Genomic DNA, 23,113 nt, shown 5'->3' on the forward strand with positions numbered 1-23,113 from the left:
AAATTGTTCAATCAGATTAGGAGCCGAGACTCAAATCCACTGACGTTTCTGCAAGCCCTCATCACCGTCATACCCAAGCCCGGTAAAGACCAGACAGAATGTGGGTCCTATAGACCCATCTCGCTCCTTAACTTAGATGCCAAGATTTTTACCAGAATCTTGGCCTCCAGACTTGAGAACTGCCTTCCACGCCTGATACACCCTGACCAGGCGGGATTCGTCCTCAGCAGGCAGGGCTCCGACAATTTACCGAAGACACTCCATATACTTGCCACAGTGGGGGTCTGAGACGAGGGCGCACTCCTATTGTCTCTCGATGCGGAGAAAGCCTTCGACAGGGTCAGCTGGGCTTTTATGGGGGAGGTTTTCACATCTCTGGGGATGGGCCCAAGGTGGCTGGGGTGGATGGCCGCGCTTTACTCTTCCCCCTCGGCTAGAGTGGTGGCAAACGGGACAGAATCGAGAGAGTTCCCCCTCGAACGTGGCACAAGGCAGGGATGCCCCCCTGTCCCCGCTAATTTATGCATTAGTCATGGAACCATGGGCAATCTCTGTCCGCAATGATGTGGCCATTAGGGGAGTACAGATGGGAGACATGGAATGCAAAATCTGCCTCTTCGTGGATGACGCGCTACTCTGTCACCAGACCGTCCCAAACAGTCCCCCGGTTACTACAGGGCCTCTCGCGCTATGGAGAGCTATCGGGGTATAAAGTCAACCTGGATAAATCAGTGGCGTTTATAGGTGGGAATCTGTCGGATCCGGAGATGGCCTTTGTGAAAGGGCTCCCCTTTAGACAGAGTGAAGAGGGATTCCGGTATTTGGGAGTACAGATCACGCGTGACCTTGAGGTGCTTTACAAGGCCAACTCCGCCCCCCCCCCCCTCCCTCCGCCCCCCTCTGGTCAATCAGAAGAGATGTAGAGAGGTGGGCGGGATCGGGTCTCTCCTGGATGGCACACCTCAACCTCATAAAAATGGTTCTCCTCCCAAAGTTTTTATTTCTCTTCCAAATGCTCCCGGTGCTGATCCCTTAGACCTTCTTTACGGAAACGAAGCGAGTCCTTCTCAACTTCCTCTGGTCGGGTAAAAAGCATAGGATCTCCTACGAGGTGTTGACTAGGGCTAAGGAGGATGGGGGGGGTGGGTTATCCCCGACCTGGAGACATACCACAGAGCATCCCAGTTGAGGGTTTTGGTCGATCACTTCTCCCCAGATACGAAAAAACAATGGGTTGCCAGGGACAATAGGCCCCTTACCCCTGTCACAATAGAGGAATGGCTTTTGGTCCCAAGGAAGAAGATCCCCAGAAGCGTCCTGAATCATCCAATCTTGAAGGTGCTGTGGTCCCTGTGGTGAGAGGGAGGTTACTATCGGTGGCTCACAACGTGGCCCTCCCCGCTAAGTTGCATTTGGGCCCCTCCTTTCTTGGCCAAAATAGCAGAGCCAGCGGCGTACCAGACATGGTTTGAGGCCGGCCTTAGCAGGAATGGCCATCTTTGGGTGGGGGGTTCTTTCCTGCCCTTAAGTGACCTTGAGGAGGCCCTGGGAATAGATACCCTGTCCCCCTTTCGCTTCCTCCAGCTTAAGGGTGTCCTCACTGAGCCAATTTGGGGCGACACCCACAGAAGGGATCTCACGGATTTCGAAAAACTTCTCCTATCTGTGAGGGGCTCTAAGGGGATAATGTCTCGCCTTTACAAGCTCTTCCTGTTCTCTGCCCCCAGGGATCCTCCACCGGCACACACACAATGGGGTAGGGACCTAGGAGAGGAGATGATGATGAAAGATGGACGGAGATGTGCAGGCGGGCCAATCGATCCACGGCCTCCCTCCAATATCGCCATCAAGCCCTCAAGATACTACACCGATGGCACTACCCCCCGCAGAGGATTGCTAGGATGAAGCCAGTATACGACCCACACTGCTGGAAATGTGGGACTGAGAGAGGGGATTACATCCACATGTGGTGGGGATGCCCAGTGGTCCAGAATTATTGGGAAAGGGTACTGGCCTGGATCAAAGGGGTGGACGGGGTTGAGCGGTCCTCCTGCCCTTGGCTCCTCCCTTCGGAATCGACACTGGGGATGGTCAGGAGGGCACTCAGGGCCATATGCTCCAGGTCATGTTGGTGGCAGCCAGATGCTGCCTGGCACAAAAATGGAAACACCCTGAAATGCCGGGGGAAAAAGCGTGGGTGATCAAGGTGCGGGCCATTTATGACATGGAGTTTCTCACACACTTACTTGATGAGTCTAAGTCTAATATCGAGGAAATCTGGCTCCCCTTTTTTGACAAATATGGCCGATCAGTTTAATGCTTTGTGCCTTCCCCCAGGGGCACTGGACCATTGCCCACCGACCTGATCGTGAACTTCCCCCAGTTGGACCCATGACTTCGGCACGCCAAGTGCACTGTGTAACGACACTTCTGTTTTCGAAAAGCCCGTCAAACAAGCAACTAATGAGAACTTGAACTGTAGGGGCGTGGGGGAAGGGACGGAGGGGGAGGTGGGGGTGTTAAGATTGTTTTTTTGTTAATCCATGCTTACACATGCTATGTAATGTTGTAATACATGTACGAAACTTAATAAAAATTGATTTTCTAAAAAAGAATAGGAATAATTGTTGCGTCTTTCAACGTAGAGGGAAAGGTTAATGAGGAGAGGCAGGAGTTGAAGAAGGTGGTAAGGTAAGGGATAAGAAGAGGGTAGATCTTGGGGATAAGAACGGAGGGGAGAGGGTCAGAGGGGGCGGAAGTGGGGTGGGCTTTGGATAGAAGGGAGGAGACTTCAGAAGGGGAAACAGGTGAGAAGATGGACATAGTAGAAGAGGGAGGAGAGGGGTAGGAGGAGAGGGGGAGTCAGAGAGCGCGTTAATTTTTTGCCAGAGTGTGAGGATTTTGGAGGAGAAAAAATTGGCAAAGTCAGAAGGAGAGAGTGTGAGTTGGTTGAGGGATCAGGAGTTGAAGGAGAGAGAAGACGGCCAGAGTTTGAAAAATCCGATGAGGGTGGGAGGCTTGAGACTGGAGAAGGTTAGAGTAGTAGGAGGATTTAGCTGCGGCAAGACAAGTTATAAAGTGCGTGGTAAGAAAAGTAAGAAGTTTGATTAGAAAGCGAGGGAGTTTTGAGCCAGAGTGTCTCTAACCGCCGGAGAAGGCACCGCATAGAACAGAGATGGGAGGTAAGCCAGGGTTGAGAAGGCTTCCGAGTAGGACGAAAGAGAGAAAGAGGGTAAAGTTGATCTAGGGCAGTTGAGATAGAAGAGGAAAGGGAAGAGAGCGCATCGTCCGCAGAGTAGAGCAAAGTCATGGGGAGATGGAAGAGAAGCTGAACAAGTGTCAGAAAAGAGGGTAGCGTCAAAATTCCGAAGGTCACGACGCAAGTAGATTGGAGGGGGGGATTAGCAGTAGTGGAGTGCGAGAGAGGAGATAGTGAAAATGAAAGTAAAGCATGGTCTGAGAGATAAACAGGAAGATAAGAGACGGGGGAGGAGGGATAGGAGGAATTGAAGATCAGGTCAAGAGTTGACCCAGAGGAATGAGTAGGGTATGAGGGAAGGGGGGTGAGGAGGTAGGAGTCGAGGAGGGGAAAAGATTGAGGTGGAGAAGGAAGATGGATATTAAAGTCGCCAAGTACAGTTAGAGGAGAGGGGGAGGAAGAGATGAGCGAGAGGAGGTGATCTAGGTCTTCATAGAAGGAAGAGAGAGGGCCAGGGGGGGCGATAGATGATCAGGAAGGAAATAGGGTGGGGAGTGGAGAAGGACCTGCAGAGGAATTCAAAGGAAGGGAAAGAGGGGAGAGTTGGAGAAGAAGAGGTGGAGATGTATTTGGGTTGGTACAGGAGACCGACGCCTCCGCCACGGCCAGAGGGGTGGGGGGTGTGAATGAAGGAGTAAGAGGTCGTTAAGGATGCAGGGACAGAGGGGTTATGCAGGGGAATCCAAGTTTCAGTAAGACAGAGGAAATGAAGGTTGAGGCAAAATAATAAATCAAGGGTAGCTGCAGTTTTATTACAGATAGATCTGGCGTTCCAGAAAGCAGTGTTCATGAGGGCAGAGTGGTTGGCAGTGGGGGGGTAAAGAAGGTTAGGGCAGTGAGAGGAGGACTTGGGGGGGGTAACTGGAGAAGCAGGGGTGATGATAGTGAAGAGGACTAGGCATTAGGAATAGGAGGAGCGAGGAGAGAAGGGAAAGGGGAAGGAGGAAGGGTGGAGAGAGGGGGGGTGAGGTGGAAGGGAGTTATGGAAGATCGCATACCAAATGACAAGGAGAGGGACCAGTAGAGAAGGGCAGTAATTGTAGGAGTTAGGAATGTGGCGGGTAGAGACCAGTATGACAGTTACAGAAGGGGGGAGGCAGTGGGCAATGAAGGACCAGGAGAGAAGGGGGAGTGGAAAGTGACAGGAGGGGATACGGGATGGCGTCAATGGTGGACACGAGTCCAGTGATTAAAGTTGGCAGGTAAGGACAGTGGAGACGGAGGGAGCAAGCGCATGGAATAGAACTTGGAGTAGTCCAGGTACAGACTGGCGCCAAAAGTGGACTCGGGGCCAGTGATGAGAGGTGGTCCGAAAGGAGCTAGAAGCGTCAGAGGGAGCAGGCACTCGAAACTGCAGTTGGAGGAGCCAGATGCTTAGGGCAGGAAAATGAGGTGGTCATTTTGGACAACTGCCAGGTGATCACAGGACCAGAGTTGAGAGATGACCTGCAGGAACCTCTAGAGGCAGAGGGAGTAGATACTAGCAGATATGGTTGGAGGAGACCAAGCGTGTTGTTGAACAAACACACTTCCGTGTGGTTTCCTGTACCCCTCCCCTGGCCCCACCATCTGAATGCAGTGTATTGCACCTTCCGCTTCTTTCTGCTTAACCTGCCTGGCTAAGAGCTGGCCTGTCTTGTTTGCCTGGAGGGAATACTTCTGCCTCAAGAATAGGAGCGACTTTACTGCTTGTTTAGCTAGGATATTGATTTGCCCTTTGATATTCCTATGCTCCCTCCTAATCGTTACCCCCCTATCAGTCTCCATTATCCCTTCTAAGCACTGTTCTAGGTCCAGCAGGAGAGCCTTCTCCTGTTTGGCTTGTGATTATGAGCACCGCCCGCATGGTTGCCTTAAATGCGTCACATACCATATGTTCCTGCACCTCCGGGGTCAAATTTTCCCCAAACAAGTCGCGGATGGACTTGTGTATCTCGTCGCAAAATACTGTGTCTCTCAGCAGATGGCAGGGGAACTGCCACTTCCAGAGCCCCGAATCCCTCCCCCCCCATTCCCATTGGATTTCTAGCTGCAGGGGAGCGTGGTCGGACATAGCTGTGGGTCCCCTTTCTTTGTTCCGTACTTGGCCAAGCAGTGCCACTGAAACCCATATGTAATCAATTCTTGAGAATGATCGGTGCACATGTAATTAGTATACCCCTTGGAGTCCCCTTTTAGTTCATGCCATGTATCTGCAAATGCCATTCTGTTTATGCTAGCCTGTAGTTTACTAGATGGGCCTTTAGATGTGGGCGTCCTGTCCTTGGATTGGCGCCACGCCAAGTTAAAATCCTGTCAGTATTAGCTGGCCCGTTGTGAACTGGTCTAGCTTCTCCAAAAACCCCTGCAAGTATCAGTCCTGCCCCGAGTTGGGGGCGTACACCGTGGTGACCGTGAGAGGTTGCCCCCTCCATTGTAGCTGGACGAAGAGGAATCTACCTTCCTTTGTTGGCTTTTGTGCCTATTATTTGGACGTCCGGTAGGTGTCTAAACGCTAGGAGGAGCCCTCAAGCCTTGCTACGGTCGTTGGCCTGCAGAACCTGGGGGTACCCTCTCATCTTCCTTCTGTGTTTGTCTTGCTTACAGATATAGATCTGCTAGAGTGTCACGATGTCAGGCTTGGTATCTTGGAGGAGGTTCTCCAGTTTCTGTCTCTTAGCCGGTGTGTTTAGTCCTCTAACATTGAGTGTTAGTATTTGGGTCCCTTTTCTGCTACCCATACCCCGTTACGCCCTGAGAGTAACCATGTCGCAGTGATCCCCCTCAATTTCCCTCTCGTCTCCCCACTCCCCCCCTTTCCCTCTTGCCCCCTCCGGCTGGACTCAGCTCAACTTCCCCAAGCCGTAACGTTGTCCTAGTTTGCCGGGTCTTGTTCCCATCCCGGAGAATAACTGTGCGGGGAGAGCCATGTCTCTGCTCTCCCCCGTTTCCAAGATCTGTCACCATCCCCCCTGTCTCACTGAGCCTACCCTTAGGCTCACATTTCTCTTGTAACCCTACCCGGATCTTAACCCTTGTCTTTTGGTCCCCACCGGTGCTGTTCAGTGGATGGCCTATTCAGCCTGTGGGCTTTGGTTGCTGCCCCTCTGGGCCCCGCAATTGTTTGCGTCTTGTCTTTGACCCCTCTACTCTTCTCCAATCCCATGGCTTCCCTTGGTGGCTTTCATGTTCTGGCCTCCGATTATGCCCTCCCCTTCAATATTCAGGATCTTGAGTCCCTCATCCAACATGGTGATGCAGTGTTGGCGCCCTTCCCACTTGAAGACCATTCCAAAGGAGAATGTCCACCTGCATCTTATCTGGGCTTTGGTCACCGGGCCCATTTGCCTCCTCTTTGTTAGTGTGTATTTGGCCAGGTCCTGGAAAAGGTCTATGACAGTGCCATTCACCTTTATCAGGGTTGCTTTCCTCGCCGCTTGGAGGATCGATTCTTTGGTCGTATCACTGTAAAGCCATCTCCACTTCTCTTGCCTTGGCCCCGGGTTCTTCTCACTGTGGGACCACGGAGTGAATTCTATCTATGATAATTTCTCCCCCAGCCTCTAAGTCCAGCAAATCTTTGAACACGTGCTGCATTGATTCCTTGAGGTTGGCATCACTCACACTGTCTGGCAGCCCCTTAACCCTGATTTTGGACCTTTTCGAGCGGTTCTCCAAGTCCTCTTCTTGGAGATCCAGGTTGTGTGTTGGTATGGCCAGCTGCTCCCCTAATAAATCTCTTGTCTGGGTGTCTTCAGTGAGTTCTTGTTTGTTTGTTTGTTTCTTTATTTAATAATGCGCAAACAAAACCCTCAGGTAGCTGGGCGCAATCATTACAAGGATACTTAAAAGCTTAGTTACAGGGTAAATATGTACATACATAGAGTGGTAAACATGGTAGTTACTGCTACATATTTTGCATTGAAACTAAAAAAATACAGTAAAGTAGTACAATAGAACATAAATAGCAGTCATTATATAGAATAAGCAGTCAAAGGTGTGGATACAGCCGGGGATCAATTGGAGGTGATTAGGTCGGCAAGATTAGGCATCATTAGTCCGTAACAAGGGGAGGATGTTTTGTCTAAATCTAGAGTAGGGTTGGTCTGTTCTAATATCTAGAGGGAGTCTGTTCCAAGATTGAGCAGCTGTAACTGGGAAGCTACAGCTACCAGCTGTGGTCCTTTTATATCTGGAACCTCTAGGGTGTAGGCATTGGCAGACCTCATGGGTAGGTCAGAAGTTGTCTTGTTTATTCGTTCTATAAGGTAGGGTGGGGCTATGTTATTTATACATTTGGATGTGAGAGAAAGTGTTTTGAGGAGGATCCTGTCCTTGATCTTGAGCCAGTGGACATCTCTTCTAAATGCAGAGATGTGATCTCTGTTTGGAATATTTAGAGCTGCTCTCGGGGCATTATTTTGAAGTCTTTGCATTTTGCATTTACACCGATGCTCCTCTCTCCCTCCTGTGCGCCGTGGGAGTCTAGGTCCCCTTTAGAGCCTGGGTTGGTTACCCCCTGGTGGCTGTGGGGCTAGTATGCTCAAAGGGGACCTTAAAGTGGTCAAGGTGGCAGTGTCACACTGGCTCAGAGCAGAGGAGCTTCTTGAATTTCTTCCCAGGGTCCCCCCGTGCTCCCATCTCTCCTGGGCCTCCTAGTATGCTCTTGCCCCCCTGGAGGTTCCTTCTCGGTTTATCTTGCATGGCAGTGTTCGTTTGAGGGTGGGCGGTGGAGCCAAGCAGTGCTCTTCTGCGGAGTCCAATGCTGGGGGCTGGGGGCCTGAGCCGCACACTTGGGTTCCTTCCCTTCCCTGGCCGTTGGCCGAGGGATGCTGTCGCCCTTCTATTACTGCAATTTGTCTCTGATGTTGGCGGAATGGTATGGGTTTGGGCCTTTGCCTGGGTATGCTGCGGGTCTCTCTGCGTAGGGGGGGGGGGGGTCCCCTTCCAAGTGTAGTGTGTGGTGCATTGGGGCAGATGCTTTCATAAACTTCCATGTCTTTTGTTTGGGAGCGGAGCGACTTGGGTGCGTCCGCTTCATGGCTGCCGACTCCCTTATTTATGCCTGCTTACCCTCTGCCAGCTGGGGCGCATCACAGCTCATGGGGGGGCCCTGTGCCGCGTGGTTCGTGAAGGCCCTGCGGTGCACGGAGCCGGGCTTGCTGTATGGGGCCGAGGCGGGTGCAGGATTTCAGGTAAATTCTAGCCGCTCCACCTCCTTTTGTAGCTGGGTGTCCGGGCCGTGCTGCCTCTGCTGGATTGCTGTGGTGCGTGCGCCAGCTCGTCCCGGCGGGTGCACTGGTCCGGCAACCTTGTCTCCCCCGGTCGGCCGCCCGTGGTCCGCTCACACTCCTCAGTCTCGCCTATGTTGCCGTGGCTGATTGGGCACCACTCCTCTTCTGCACCGCCCACGGGTGTTCTCTGATCTACTCCGGCTCGGCTGCCAGTCCCTACACGTGCATCGCTGCTGGCTGTCTCAGGTCCACTCACTCTCCCCCTCTCTGCCCACAAACGCTTCGGTTGGAGTTTATTTGGGGACCACTCAGTTCTCGGGTTGTCCCCTTTGCTTTTGCTGCCATGGGGTCTTGTTTTTAACACTGCTTATTGCTCCTTTTTGGGTTGCCGGAAAGGAGCACTCTCCTCAAGGTGGAGTGGTCACTGCAGCCATCTTGGAATATTGTTAGGAAGCTTTTTGAACTCTTAGTCTGCCGGTTTTCGTCCAGGACGTGGCACAGAGGGGATGCTGGTCTCCAACGTTGACAATGTGGTTTGGCTGCAGAGACTCGGGCAGCATTGGTGCTTTGTTACTTGAATTATCCGCCGCCTTGGATACCACCGACCATGCCATTCTGTACTGTTTTTCTTTGTTTCTCTCGGACCGAACAGTCAATTTCTCTCACCCCTTTTCACTGTGCCCACTGCCTTGACATGTGAGTTCCTTAGGTTTCCGCCATCTTCCAGATTTTGTTTGGCATGTACATGCAACCTCTTACCAAGCTTATCTGCTCTCACGGCTTACTATGTTATTCTTAACAGATGACACAGATCCTAGTCCGTTTAGATCTCTCTCTTGTTGAGATAGCAACCAGATTTAGGGCCTTCCTCGAAGCTGTGGGTTCATGGATGTGTAATGGCTGGCTCAGGTTGAACAGGGAAATATTGGAGGTGGTGGTGGTGGGCCCTCCTTCCTCTGTCTTTTGGACCACCTCTTTTTGGCCATCTTTAGGGGTAAATATATTAGCTTTTCTGTCTGTGGAATCTGATACGTCCAGTATTTCAAAGGGGCCATCTTCAACTGAAAACCCTTAGTAAGGTTCTTTGTTTACTCCTTTCTGAGTTAAGTGCCCCTATGGTGTCCTCACTTGTTGGGTCTTCCATGGACCAGTCCAACGCCCTATTTCTGGCATAACCTGTCTACCTCCTATGGCACCTTCATGTCCTGCAAACCTCTGCAGCCAGAGTAGCCACTTACACACCTAGTTGTGCACCATCTTCATTGGTTACCCATGGCCAGGCCCATTCAGGTCAAGGCCTAATGTCTAGTTCATCATGCCTTTTATGGAACTCGGGCAGAATATCTACAGACCAAATTCTGTATGTACATTCCTGCTCGGCCATTCTGCTTGGCAAATGCCTGATGTTAAATACTGACAAAACTGCCTTGTACATACAAATCCATTATACATCCATATAAAAGTGCTGAGTGCAAAATGTGTCATAAAGTCAACGCAGAACCATATTACTTCACCAAGGCAAATCGTGAATATTGGAAATGCCGGACTAAAGTGCAAAGAGTATAATGGATTCAAAAAGTGCCAGGTGCGCTTCAGAACAGTGTCATGTGTTTGAGTTCCTTCCACTCTAATCACATTTTTAATTTTCGGTTTCAGTTTAGTTTCTGAACTGTCTTTCTCCTAATAACCAATCTGTCGCACCTCGGCGCTGTTCCACACTACGACCCCATGCTTCATACTTACCTCAGGGCCGACAGCGGAAAAGGACATCTGGCAAAACTATTACGCTTCGCCGTTCTGTTTGGCATTCTGCAGCGCCATTCTTGATGAAGTGGAGAATGCCATGGAGGCTAACGACTACTGCACCAGCCAGACGGTTTCGAACTACGATTCCCATGAAACCTAAGGGAATTCGTAGTCCATAACATCACATGTGCCTCCCCTCACTTGGCTCCACCTCCTCATTGATTTAAGCGGCTGCAGCCCGGAGGACGCTGCTTCTGTTTGAATGTTACAGCCGGCGCTTAAGTTCCGTCTTTATCGTCTTGTTCCTGAAGCTCCTCTTTTCAGTTTCCAGTCTGTTCATCGGGATACGGTTTCCTTCTCCTTTATTCCGTGCTCCCGTGTACCGAACCCTCTTTTGAACCAAGGACTGCCTGTCTGCTGTTTGTTAACTTCTTGCTCGCCGTGTACCGGCTTGTGGATTGTGGTAAGGACTGTCTGTCTGCTGATTCTGTTACCTTCTCACCTGTGTACCGAATAGGAAATCTGCCCCAAGGACTGCCTTAGCACTTTTTCCCAAAGTTCTAAGTATTTTGTTTTTGTGCGCCTCCCACGCACCCCAACCTCACCTGCACTCCTCCTCTCGCTTGCTCTGGAATCTTTCCATTTGGCTCCACTTTTAATGGAGGTTTGCTGTTATGGATTCTACCTGGTTCCGCCCTATTAGTGCCCTTTGAGTACGCCTTGCAGTTGTGCACCCACCCGGATCTAGTGCGTCCCTCGTTCCGCCCGGGTCTAGTTACCCAACTAACATTCCCCGTTTATTATTTTGCACTGTCGTTGTGTTCTGCATCCTGGAGTACAAGAGAACTTTGACTTCCTAGGGTAAGACGTCAGTGCCTTTTTCTGCTTGTAAATTACATTACTCAGGATAGTTCCTAATTCCTTGTTTATAATATTTCAGGGGATATCAGGGCATTGTAATTTCAGGATCCAGGGACTGGGTTGTTCAGGTACTATTCTGTCTTATCTCCATCTATTGATAGTTGCTGTTATTCCAAGTGATTAATCGTGTGTTGTTTCTTGCAGCTGGGTCCGTGGCGGCGTGTTTCTCCCCGCTCTTTCGGGTGATCGGTTCCTCTGTCTGGCACGCCTATCAGCAGAGGGTCATATCATCAGAAAGGTCATTTTCCCTCATAGAGAGGAGGCTCGGGTGGAGGCTCCAACCCAAGCTTTTCAATCAACGCACAGCTTCGCTGATCAGGCCTCCTGTCTTGTCTACTCCCGTTCGGTGAGTAACACAATCATTGGTCTCTGGGTTGCACTGCCCCCAGCCAATGACTGCCCTCTACCCTAAGCCCCTCCTCTGGCAGCCATCTTCAGATTTTTACAGCACATTCAAGTGTTGGGAGTCCTTGTGCTATAGCTCTCGAGATTTTACTGTGTTTTGTGATTTCTCAAAGAGTTTATACTCATTTTTTCGGTCAATGGAGCCTCAAGCTTCACCGATTCCACTTCCGATGAACGGGGACCCGTTTAGGAATTTTCTACGCCCCTCAAGGGCAAATTTTCGTCGAGTTTCACTTCAGGGGGATTCCGTAAGATCTTTGAGGCCTACCCCGCGTGGACATGACCCAGGACAAAGGAAACATGATGCCCGGATCCAAGCTTTTCAGGAGCTGCCCTGGATACGGATTGCAAAATGTCTTCAAGGAGGATGAGCACTCTCTGTGCCTCTAATGCCTTCACGACGACAAAACGCACGTGGAGAAGGACTGTGCGTTTTGGAAGAATATGTCAGAAACGGCAATAAAGGATCGTCGTATTCGACTCACCAACTGGCTGGAGGGGAAGAGCCCAGCAGCAGGTGAGAAGAAGTAGTAGTCCCTTTGGTCTTCTAAGAACTTTGAGGGCGCTCCGGTGACGGGGGACCAACAAAAGGCAAAGCACCACGAGTCCGTGGGCACCGGGAGCGCTGATCGGTCGGGCTCCTCGGCTGCCAGGCAGGGCGCATTATCACTGACGCCATCAACCATGAGCCAACGCTCTGGCTCGGTGAAGAGGAAGTCTGAGAACCCGGGTAAGCTTTGGGAGAAGCCCCGGTCGATCCTGACACAGCCGAGGGGGAGCGAGGCGGTGACCCTCCCCCCCAAGGTGAAGGCCTCATAAACGCCCAAGATCGTGAAGGCCCGGATTCACCCGGCTAAGGCCTCGATTGAGGGAGTTGTGGCGGCCCTGGCAAAACCTTAGGAGGCTTCCCCAGTGGAAACGCCTTCAGTTGCTAGAATTTCCCTGCCACCACGGAGGGAATCATCTTTTTTGCCTATTGAGAAGACCCCCGTGAAACCCCAGCAGGAGAAAGAGGGTGGGGGCACGGTAGCCATAACGGACACAGATACCACCTCTGAGTATGAGTTGGCGAGCGTCCAAAGGATCCTGGACAGGACGTTTGAGGAATCCAGGGCCCACAGGAAGGATCCCGACGAGGAGAGCAACGGGGGGCCGCAGAGGAAGATAGGGTCGCAGAGGACCCCACGCCCCAACCGTCAGTCCCATAGCAGCCGGTGCCCGCACCACAGGACAATTCAGGAGCCATCTTGATCGCTATACAGAACCTGTGCACGGAGTTAAGGACAAGGATGCCCTTACCCCCACCGACGACCCAGCTGGGCCTGGTCCGTTGGGGAGCCCGCCTAGCAAGCAAAGACGAGTCCATCCTCCTCCCCCTTCCAGCCTTCACCCCCATCCCCTCCTCCGAGAGATTAGACTGGAACGGAGACAGACGGACGGGCACGGACGACGACTACGGCAGTGGTGACAACGGAATGGACCTCCCGTCACCTCCTCAGGCCTTCCTGCCCCCCCTGACCCCTGACTAAATTGGCTCCGTCCATGCCATGATTGCTAGGGCATCTGAGCTCTTTTTGCTTTGCCCCAAAGAACAGAAGGAAGGTTTCCTCTACCAAGGGCAGAAGGCCAAGAGGAAGACTGTCCTCTCAGTCCCGTTACTGGACGACATCTGGGATGAGGGGCTGGCGCTCCTGAAGAACCAATCTACGGCTCCTGCTAAGAGACCGGTACGAGAAGTAGTACCGGGTCCCGGACTCCGCCCCTATGTGCCTCAGGGCACAGCCATCCCCGGATTCAGTGGTCTCCGCGGCGGCCAAGAAGAAAGCGGCAGGGGCGACGGCTTCAACTTCAACATCCCCGCCGGACGGCAAAGGGAAGAAGCTGGACGCCATGGTACAACTGGTCATCTTGGCGGCAATGACGATTAAAGCGGCCAACGCCCTCGCATTCGTGGCACGCTACGACAGGGAGCTGTGGTTAAAGATCGCTCCCTTGCTGGACTTCCTCCCGAACAACAAGAGGGATGAGGCCCTGGAAATCCTACAGGAAGGCAAAGTGGCATCGTACCAGAACAACCTGTTCGGCAAGACAGTGGACGAGTCACTACAGGCCATCAAGGCAGACACCGAGACGGCTCGGGCCTTGGGTGGTGGTCAACAACGACAGCTGTCCCTTCGAAACTCAGGAGGCAAGCAAGGTGCCCCCAAAGGATTCGGCGGCGGTTCCTCGTACCGCCAAGCGGCCCGCTCCTCGTCGATGGAGGTGTACAGAGGACGCAGCAAGACAAGAGGATCCTGTCGTCATCGCCAAGGAGGCGACGAAACAGGATTGAACCAGCCGTGGCGTCGGTCCCCCACCTGAGCACCCCAGTGGGAGGCCGGCTGGCGAAATTCATCAGCGTGTGGGAGTCCATCTCCACCGACCGTTGGGTGCTGGATGCCCTGGCCCGCGGGCACTCTGGAATTTCAAAAGAGGTGTCCCTGTATTCCACTCATGGCCAGGAAGGAAAACCACGTCCCTCAACTGCTGCTGGAAGTACGGGCGATGCTAAGAAAGGGAGCCATCGAGCTCGTCCCAAAGAGGCTCCGGGGCTCCGGAATGTACTCGTGATACTTCCTCGTCTGGAAGAAGACTGGCGGTTGGCGACCCATCCTGGACCTAAACAGGTTTATCAAGTCTCGGAAGTTCTGGATGGTCACCTTCCAGAACGTGCTGGGACAGCTGGAGGAAGGCTACTTCCTATCTTCGCTGGGCTTGGAGGATGCCTACTTCCACATCCCCATTCTAAAAGGACATCGAAAATTCCTGCAATTTGTGGTCCAAGGGCGACACTATCAATTCAAGGCTCTTCCCTTCGGATTGAAGTAGGCACCCAGGGTGTTCACCGAGTGCCTAGCACCAGTGGCGGGAAGGCAGCGCTGCAGGGTATCCACATCTACCCCTACCTGGACGATTGGCTCATCCAAGCAAAGTCAAGAGAACTCGCTGTCTATCACACAGCAAAGACCGTCCAACTGCTCACGGATCTGGGATTCTCGGTCAACTTCACGAAATCTCAACTGGTACTGTCGCAAGTCGCCCTGTTCCTGGGAGCCAGGCTCGACACACTGGCGCGATTGGCTTCTCCGTCGGAGGAAAGGATGAAGGTCATCCTGGGCAAGGTACAACGGCTGTTGACCTTGGAGGTGGCCAGGGTGAGGTCCATCAAGTCCCTTCTCGGCTTGATGTCCTTGTGCATCTACCTCGTGCGCCTATGCAGACTGCAGATTGCAGATGCGACCACTGCAGGAGTTCCTCAACGCTCTTTGGATGCAAGCGGCGGGCAGCTTCGAAGGCAGGCTCTAACTCAACGAGACTTTCCGCCAAGGGATCCGGTGGTGGGGAACCCGTGCACATCTGGCGGCGGGCATGGACTTCCAGACCCTGGCAAATCAGGAAACGGTGACTACGGACGCCTCCCTGGAGGGAAGTTGAGCGCACACCGGAGATCTCCACGCAAGAGGCCTTTGGCTCCCGGAGGAGAGGTCACTACACATCAATGTCCTGGAGCTCCGAGCCGTGTTCTGGGCCCTCAGGTTGTTCCTTCCGTCCCTCAAGGGCAAGGTGGTAAGGGTCTTCACCGACAACACCAGCACGATGTTCTACATCCGGAAGCAAGGGGGCACCAGATCTCCAGCCCTATCCAAGGAAGCGCAGGATCTGTGGCACTGGGCCATCGCCCAAGGGATGTTTCTGGTGCCCTTACATCTGGCAGGAATCCAGAACACCATTGCCGACTTACTCAGCAGGGAGCGGCTCTCGTGCCACGAGTGCGAGCTGCGGCAGGATCAAGTGGATCTCCTATTCCGACGATGGGCCAATCCTCAGATCGACCTATTCGCGACGGCGACAAACGCCAAGTGCCAGAGGTTCGCCAGCGGGGGAGCATGGCCGATGACTTCTCATTCCCCTGGGATGGCCTGTTCCTGTATGCGTTCCCACCGTTGCTGCTGCGACTCATCATTCAACTCAGATGGTACCGGTGCAAGATGTTCCTCGTCGACAGATTTGGTTCCCGGACCTTCTGGACATGTCGGCAATGCCCCCCACCACCCCCCTCACATCCCCCCCAGTCAAACTGCCAACGGACGCCGATCTCGCCAAGGAAGGAGGTGCCATCCTCCACCACAACCCGGGGTCGCTGAACCTGCAGGCCTGGCTCCTGCAGCACTAGAGTTTGGAGGGTACGATAGCCCAGCGAACTGCAAGGAGGTGCTTGCAAAGGCCAGGGCGTCCTCGACTCTCAAGTGCTATGGACACAAATGGAAGAAGTTCTCTGTCTGATGCCGTGCACAGAAGATTAACCCTCTGCGGATTACGGCCCCTCAAGTACTCCCGTACTTGCTATCGTTGGCCAAGGCGGGGCTGGCACATGCCTCCATCAAGATCCATCTCCTGCTACACCAGAACTCCGGGGAGGTCATCCCTATGGTCTCATCCTCTGGTGAAGGAGTTCATGAGAGGACTGCTCTGATCGTTACCGCCGGTGAAGGCCCCGGCCCCAGCGTGGGAGCTCAACGTGGTGCTGACCAGGCTCATGGGGTCGCCATTCGAGTCTCTGCATTCGGCACCGTTGAAGTTCCTGTTGTGGAAGACAGCGTTTCTTGTGGCCATCACCTCCGCACGACGAGTGGGAGAGATCCAGGCCCTTTCCTGTAAACTTCCATACCTGACATTCCACGAGACGTGGGTGGTGCTGAGGACACACCCCTCCATGCCCAAGGTGCCGTCGAACTTCCATCTCAACAAGCCCTTGGTGTTACCGGTTTTCTTTTCATCGCCTTTGTCGCTGGCCGAGAGGACTTTGCACTCGCTAGATGGGGCTAGAGCGCTGAAGTTCTACGTGGACTGCACGACACACACAGCTGTTTGTGAACTTTGCACCTGTGAATCAAGGGAAGGCCCTCTCGAAGGGTTCCATTTCCAGATGGCTCTCCAGCTGCGTTATGCACTGTCACCGGTTGGCAAACTGACCTTTGCCCGGCCGTCCGAGAGCCCATTCGACCAGAGCGATCTCTGCTACCACGGCGTTCCTGTCTGGGGTACCCCTGCTGGACATCTGCAGGGCTGCTACGTGGAGGTCGACGCACTCCTTCACAAGATTCTACTGCCTCGACCGGGAGTCCAGAGTCGGCCAGGCAGTGCTGCGCAACCTGTTCGCCTGAAGGTGGGCCTGGTGAGGTGGTAAGGGATGCTTAATTTTGAGTTGATGAAATGCTTAATGTTGAGCCTTGCCACCTCTCATGGTTGTGCATGTGTGTACTGCTACCTATTCTTGTATTCATGAGCATGTGGATCCATGCCAGACCCCATGCTGGAGATGGAACAAGTTACTTACCTGTAACTGTTGTTATCCAGCATGGGTCTGGCATGGATTCACATGCGAACCCTCCCTCCTACCCCTCTGCGGCTCTTCTCTTGGTCCTACTGCCACTTTACGTGTTACCAAATCTGAGGATGGCTGCCAGAGGAGGGGCTTAGGTAGAGGGCAGTCATTGGCTGGGGACAGTGTGACCCAGAGACCAGTGATTTGTTATTAGGAGAAAGACAGCTCAGAAACGAAACTGAAACTGATTTTTTTCTTTACCGAGGATTCCCAGCCTGACGGGGAATATTCATGAGCATGTGAATCCATGCCAGACCCATGCTGGAGAACAACAGTTACAGGTAAGTAACTTGTTCCTTTTCTAATGGGAACTAGCCTTCTCCGTGTGAGTGGGCTAGTTCCCATTATTATGCAGGACTTGGCAACTAGGGCCAAAAAGGGCCATTTCTCTAATGGGAACTAGCCCACTCACACTGAAGCAGCTATTTCCCATCTGAGAAATGGCCCCAACAACCGATGGTCCGTTTCTCGGATGGGAACTAGTATCAACCCTTTGCATATCTCCAAAAGTTAGCACTTAAAAATACAGCAACATGTTGGGTATTCCATATATGTCTATGGAGGGAAAACCGCAAAAACTAAAATTTTTCCTTACATTTATCGGCAATAAGAAAGGGTTCCTTGAAAGGTTGTACACTGTACAATAGATGCTATATCTAGATGGTATGTGATCTGGCTGAAGGAACACTGCATTTACAATTGATTATGTAGTGTGGAAGAGTGACTTTCTGACGGTTGGTGAAATATACAGTAATGACTTGCATATTTAAAAGCCATGAAGATCTTTTTGCGTTCAAGACATTTAAAGTCTGACAGGGACCATATTCTACTAATGTTTTCATTCCTATGCAGGAGGGGAAAATCATCAAAAAAAGCAGTGGCTTTTCTGGGAAAGGCTTCAAGTTTGATGAAACTGAACAGGCCTTGGCCAATGAGCGGAAAAAGCTTCAGAAGGCTGCTCTTGGGCTCCAGGATTCAGACGACGAAGATACAGCTGTGGATGTATGTATTCATTTTATTATTAAACCAGTTAGACATTAATATAACATTGCCTCTTAATTGTTTATGTAAGTGGTATAATATCAAAATAAATGTAAACCGTATGCCCTAAATAATTTGCCACAGGCCTTCCCACAAATGAAATGTAGGTATTTAATTTGCAAGTCATATCAAATATTGTATAATGAACAGCTTTTTTCAATATTTGCAATTCTGTGTTCGATGTCTAAGCTTTCAGAATTGTTTACATTTCATCAAATTTTGAAACAAATTGAGTAAATGCTATATTAAGAAAAATGTGGTCACTTTAGTGGATAGTTTTGTCTGAGCAAATTTAAGTCACTTCACCTCTCATCTATTAAGAAATCGAACCCAAGCCAGTCACTAGATCTAAACTGAGTCATGCTCTACAGATTGTGATTCAAGAACATTGAAAGTTAGGCGTTTTCGGAGCACCTGCTTAAAACTATAGATTAGGGAGATGCTGACAGCAAGAGACCAATACTGCTGAAAATGCAGTTTGGAGATGTATATTTTAGCCGTTACCTGTACAAATGGCAGCAGTTTCCTTTATCTAAATATTCCTGTGGTTCCTACTAGGTATTTAGACTTTGGTCTTCGTTCCTGGGAAAATGTTCTCTCTTTAGCAAATCTCCCTCCATTTCTATGGACCCCAAACATGTTGCTTTTGTTTTTTAACTCTGCCCTGACTTGTTCACATTGAGCGAAGCCTTCAGCTTCACTTCACTTTTGCACATTTTCATGGGAAAACTGACCAGTCCTTAATGCTGTCAGTGGGAAACAGTCCCTTTTCTTGATACGTGTTATCTATTTCTTGGGCAACCTTTGATCATTGCACAATGCAGTGCAATGGTGTTTCTTTTGTATGACCCTATACTTCACTCCAAGGATTTTTGTTGGTTACTTTAGATGTGCAATCATTGAAACCGGTTTCCCCGTGTCTAGTCCACTGCCTAGAGTGGTGCTGCATCAGTGTGAGTTGCATTCATTGAACGGAACAGGTTGCACCAGCTTCTGTGTCCAACCGGGACATCTCTTGCACCTCCGACATCTGGCCTTTGGCAACCGTAACCAACGGCAGGAAAACAGATCTCGGACGACCATCTGAAGACCTGCCAAGTCTGAAGAGAAACCGGAGCACGGGGGGAGGGGTGGAGCTAAGTTACAGCAATACTTACCTGCCCTCCCCCATCTGCACCTGTACACGTTTTCAACACTTTTAAAGGTTTTACCTTTGTTTGGCTTTAGCAATACGTGTTGGAAAAAGCGGGCTACATTTTTATTCACTAGAATAGATACTTACCTGACTTTTGGAACCGATTCCCCATCCACAAGACGCTCCACCTAACCTTTTCCTGACCTTATGAACTTTCAAGGAACAAGGCCCCAGTCAAATTAGTTTTGGACTTCTAAAGTAAGGGTTGTATTCTTTTGAACTGGTATTGCAAATCTAACCATTCTGTTGCCTTTGAGTATTGTGGGGTGGGGTGGGGTGGTTTTATTGCACTGGCTACAGGGGCTGTATATATGTATACTCTTACGTCCTGTCCTCTTTCCTCCATACCGTATGCGCGTCCCTTAAAAGGGACGGGAGACGGAACCTTTTTCACCAGAAAAAAACCTTCAACTTTAAATGTAGTGAAGCGGCCCAGGGAGAATGCATTGCCCTGACTCCGCGTTCCAGGGCCACACCTCAGTCCCCTTTTCTGCATCGATGGGAACGGGCCGAATTCACCAGCGCTCCTGGGTTTGGCTTCAGCCATGTAATTCCAATTCCACCTGCGCATACTATTTCTTTGTCTTTTTTTGTCTTATCTATCTTTCAGGTACTCAGTCCTCGGGCATCACGCTCCTCCCCGGCGCATGCCGACTTCTACAGAGTTCAGCAGGTGTCCATCCTGCAATGGGCTCTTCCCAACTTCAGACCGCCACACCCTCTGCCTACGTTGCCTTGACCCAGACCACGGTTGGCTATCATGTTTGGCGTGTGACTCGCTGTCCTCGAAGGCGCTGAAGAACAGACTAGGCAGGTGGAGGCAGCTCTTCCAGAGGTCGCCTCCAGAGGATCTCAAGAACTTTGTGAAGCATCAAACCAGGCCCAAGATAGGGCCGATATTCTCCATCGCACCATGCAAGGGAGTGTCCTTCCCAGGGATTCTACCGCACGGGAGGGACCGGTCAGGTCCTTCTACCGGCACCTACACTGAGGCTGCTTCAGCTACCGGCCTTCGGATCGAGGGATCCTCGGATTCTCCCGGGCACAGTGTTGAGGGACCGCAAGGTTCTTTTACAGGGTCTACGCCCTTTTACCGGCACCATGGCTGCGGGGCTACACCCTAATACCGGCAATATGTCCGAGGGGGTAACTAAACACAGCTCAACCGACTCCCAGGTCGAGGGTGTCACACCTACCGGGCCTAGGCCCGAGGAGCAGGGTAGGCCTTGTGATCCACACGCAAGAGTCTTGGACGAGGCCAGGCCCACCGGGCTGAGCACCACGTAGCAGGCACGTCGCAGGCACGTGGCAGGCAGCTCGACAAAATGGCAGCCGCGCCAGAATGAGGCACCCGTCCAACGCCATTCTAGGAATTCGGTGAAGAACGAGTGTCGAGATGGGACTGGCCTCAACCGGGTACGTGGCCTACAGTCTAACCCTCAGTTGCGCAGGGCAGCTTTCCTTAGTGTCCTTATGGACAGGGTAGGCAGCAGCTTGACGCTACCCTGTCGGCACCCCCTGCCACCTCTTTGGCCAGTGAAGAGGTGCTCTTTGAGAAGTTCCTCGGCCTCATGAAGTCACCTCAGATGGGGGTTATCATCAAAGAAAGACACCATCAAGGAAGTTCTCCCCGCAATGCTAGAGGCACCACAGATGCCTCTGCCGAGGCCCCAGGCCCCGGGGTAGCCACCTACTCCAGCTCCCCAGCTGACCCCACAGGGGGCTCCGCCGCCTCCGCCGCAGGCTCTGTACCCCAGCCCCCGGCGCCAACTACTACGCCTCCACAAGATCCTCCAGATCTGCAGGATACGGATGAGGAGGAGGATCCGGACACGCCATCCTCAGCCAGGGCCTTCCACGAATGTCTTGCTGGTCTGACGGAGTACCTGGCCTCCCCCATCCCGAGGTCGAGCAGCCGGCAGAGGGGGTTTTGGCTGAAGTCCTCACGTGACGCCCCTCTGCCAAATCGGGGATTCCTATGCAGACCGATGTAGTCTCCCTGGCCAAGAAGGGCTGGCTCAAACCCCACTCGGCCCAGCCGGTCAATCGACGCCTGAACGCCAAGTACAGGCAGGTGTAGGGGGATACACTCTTGCTTTCGACCCATCCTCAGCCACACTTTTCGGTGATCGATGCGGCATCACTATACTCCAAGCCCCAGTTGTCCTCTGCCTCTTCCTCTGCGCTGCTGCTAGGCAAGGAGAAGATCTTGGAGGCATATGGCAAGAAACTCTATTCCAACGCCTCTTTACATCTACGTCAAGCCTACGCCGATGCCATGCTGACTGCCGCCGACCAGAGATTATGCTGGGAAATTGCAGACTTCCTCCCGGAACTCTCCACCCAGAGACAATCATGCTTTAAGGTGGTACTGGCTGAAGTCAAGCTGGTGGTGCATGACCTCATGGAATCCACAGTGGCTCATATCGAGACCTCAGGCCGTGCCATCTGTATTGCCACAGACATAAGAAGAACAGTCCGGCTCCGGGCAACAAAGTTCAACCCGGATGTCCAGGAGCGCATTCTAGATCTACCGTTTGAGGGGGGGGGGGCCTCTTCCACTCCTTTACGGACGAGGAGCTGGACAAAAAGAAAAACGGCTCACAAACTGCAAAATCTTTATCCATCCTTACAAAGACCATGCCCAAATCTTACACCCAATCTCAGCAGCGCTCGGAAAGGGGTTGTACATATGGAGGGTTCCGCGGCTTCCCGGAACGCAGATCCAGACAGCTGGACCACTTGCCGTCTCAGAGCCAGCGCAAGTAACAAAAAGGTGGGGTGGGGTGTAAGGGCTTTTTCCAATCCCCATCCTCAGCCTCTGAGGGAAAGAAAGCATGACATGCCCCTTCAGGTCCATGCAGCTCCGGTGGGGGGGACAGGCTTGCTCTCCATGCACAGTTCTGGCACCAGAATTTCGCGAACCCCTCGATTCTATCCGTAGTATCCACGGGGTACTGCCTTCCTATCCCTGCCTGTCCTCCCCTCTGCTCCCACAGGTTGGGACAGCAACTCTTTTGGCGGAGGTCCGGTCGCTCGTAGAGAGCCAGGCAGTGGAGGAACTCCCAGCCTCCCAGCAAGGCTTTGGCTTTTACTACAGGATTTTCGCCATTCAAAAGAACCACCAAGCAGGCCTGAGAGTTTTGCTGGACCTTTCAACCCTCCACCTCTCCTTACCCCTGCAAAAATTCAAGACGATTACGCCAGCTTTTGTAGCGGAGACATTGGACAAGGGAGACTGGATGTGCTCCCTGGATCTGAAGGATGCGTACCTACACTCCCCGATTTGGCAGCCCCGTCGTTCTTTCCTATGGTTTAGGATCATGGGCTACCATTTTCACTACAAGGTCTTTCCTTTGGGCCTCAACTCGGCCCCCAGGGTCTTTACCAGAATCATGAATGCTGTGTTGGCCCTCAGAGCGCAGGGTCTGCACATCTACCCATACATAAATGACTGGCTTGTCAGGGCTACATCTCCAGAGGCGGTTCACCACTCTTCCCATGCCCTTATGAACACGCTGCACGATCTGGGCTTCTCGTTCAATCTCAAGAAGTCACAATTGCAGCCCATGCAGACTCCTGACTGTCCTGGGCCTCATCTGGGACACGTGCTCCGAGAAGGTCTTCCCGTCGGAGGACAAAATCTCAGCCATCAGTTGCCCACTTCCTTAGCAGAGAGGTGACCTCGGCATGGTGGTACCAACATCTCCTGGGTCTACTCGCAGCGGTCCTATTAGCCGTGCCCCACATGAGGCTAGGGGTGAGGAGGATTCAGCTGCACTTCGTGGCCTCATGGAACCAGGAACTAGGCTCTCAATCCGAGATGATCAACGTCTCCATCTATCCAGCCGGACCGAACATGGTGGTCCATGGACTGCAACCTACGGACGGGCAAGCCCTTTCGGCCG

General features: G+C 52.2%; 1 protein-coding gene across 3 annotated transcripts in view; it reads left to right on the top strand.

Annotated features, from left to right (window-relative positions):
* Window positions 1–23,113, top strand: part of DDX46 (DEAD-box helicase 46) — a 1,330,317-nt gene that overhangs the window by 1,097,881 nt on the left and 209,323 nt on the right. For all 3 annotated transcript variants that reach the window (XM_069652574.1, XM_069652572.1, XM_069652573.1), the window contains exon 18: window positions 17,822–17,971. In XM_069652574.1, the coding sequence (XP_069508675.1) occupies window positions 17,822–17,971 (150 nt within the window). The remainder of the gene's footprint in view (window positions 1–17,821; window positions 17,972–23,113) is intronic.

Source organism: Ambystoma mexicanum, chromosome 3p (genome assembly GCF_040938575.1).
Source record: "Ambystoma mexicanum isolate Mex_15411 chromosome 3p, UKY_AmexF1_1, whole genome shotgun sequence".
In the NCBI taxonomy this organism is placed as follows: domain Eukaryota; kingdom Metazoa; phylum Chordata; class Amphibia; order Caudata; family Ambystomatidae; genus Ambystoma; species Ambystoma mexicanum.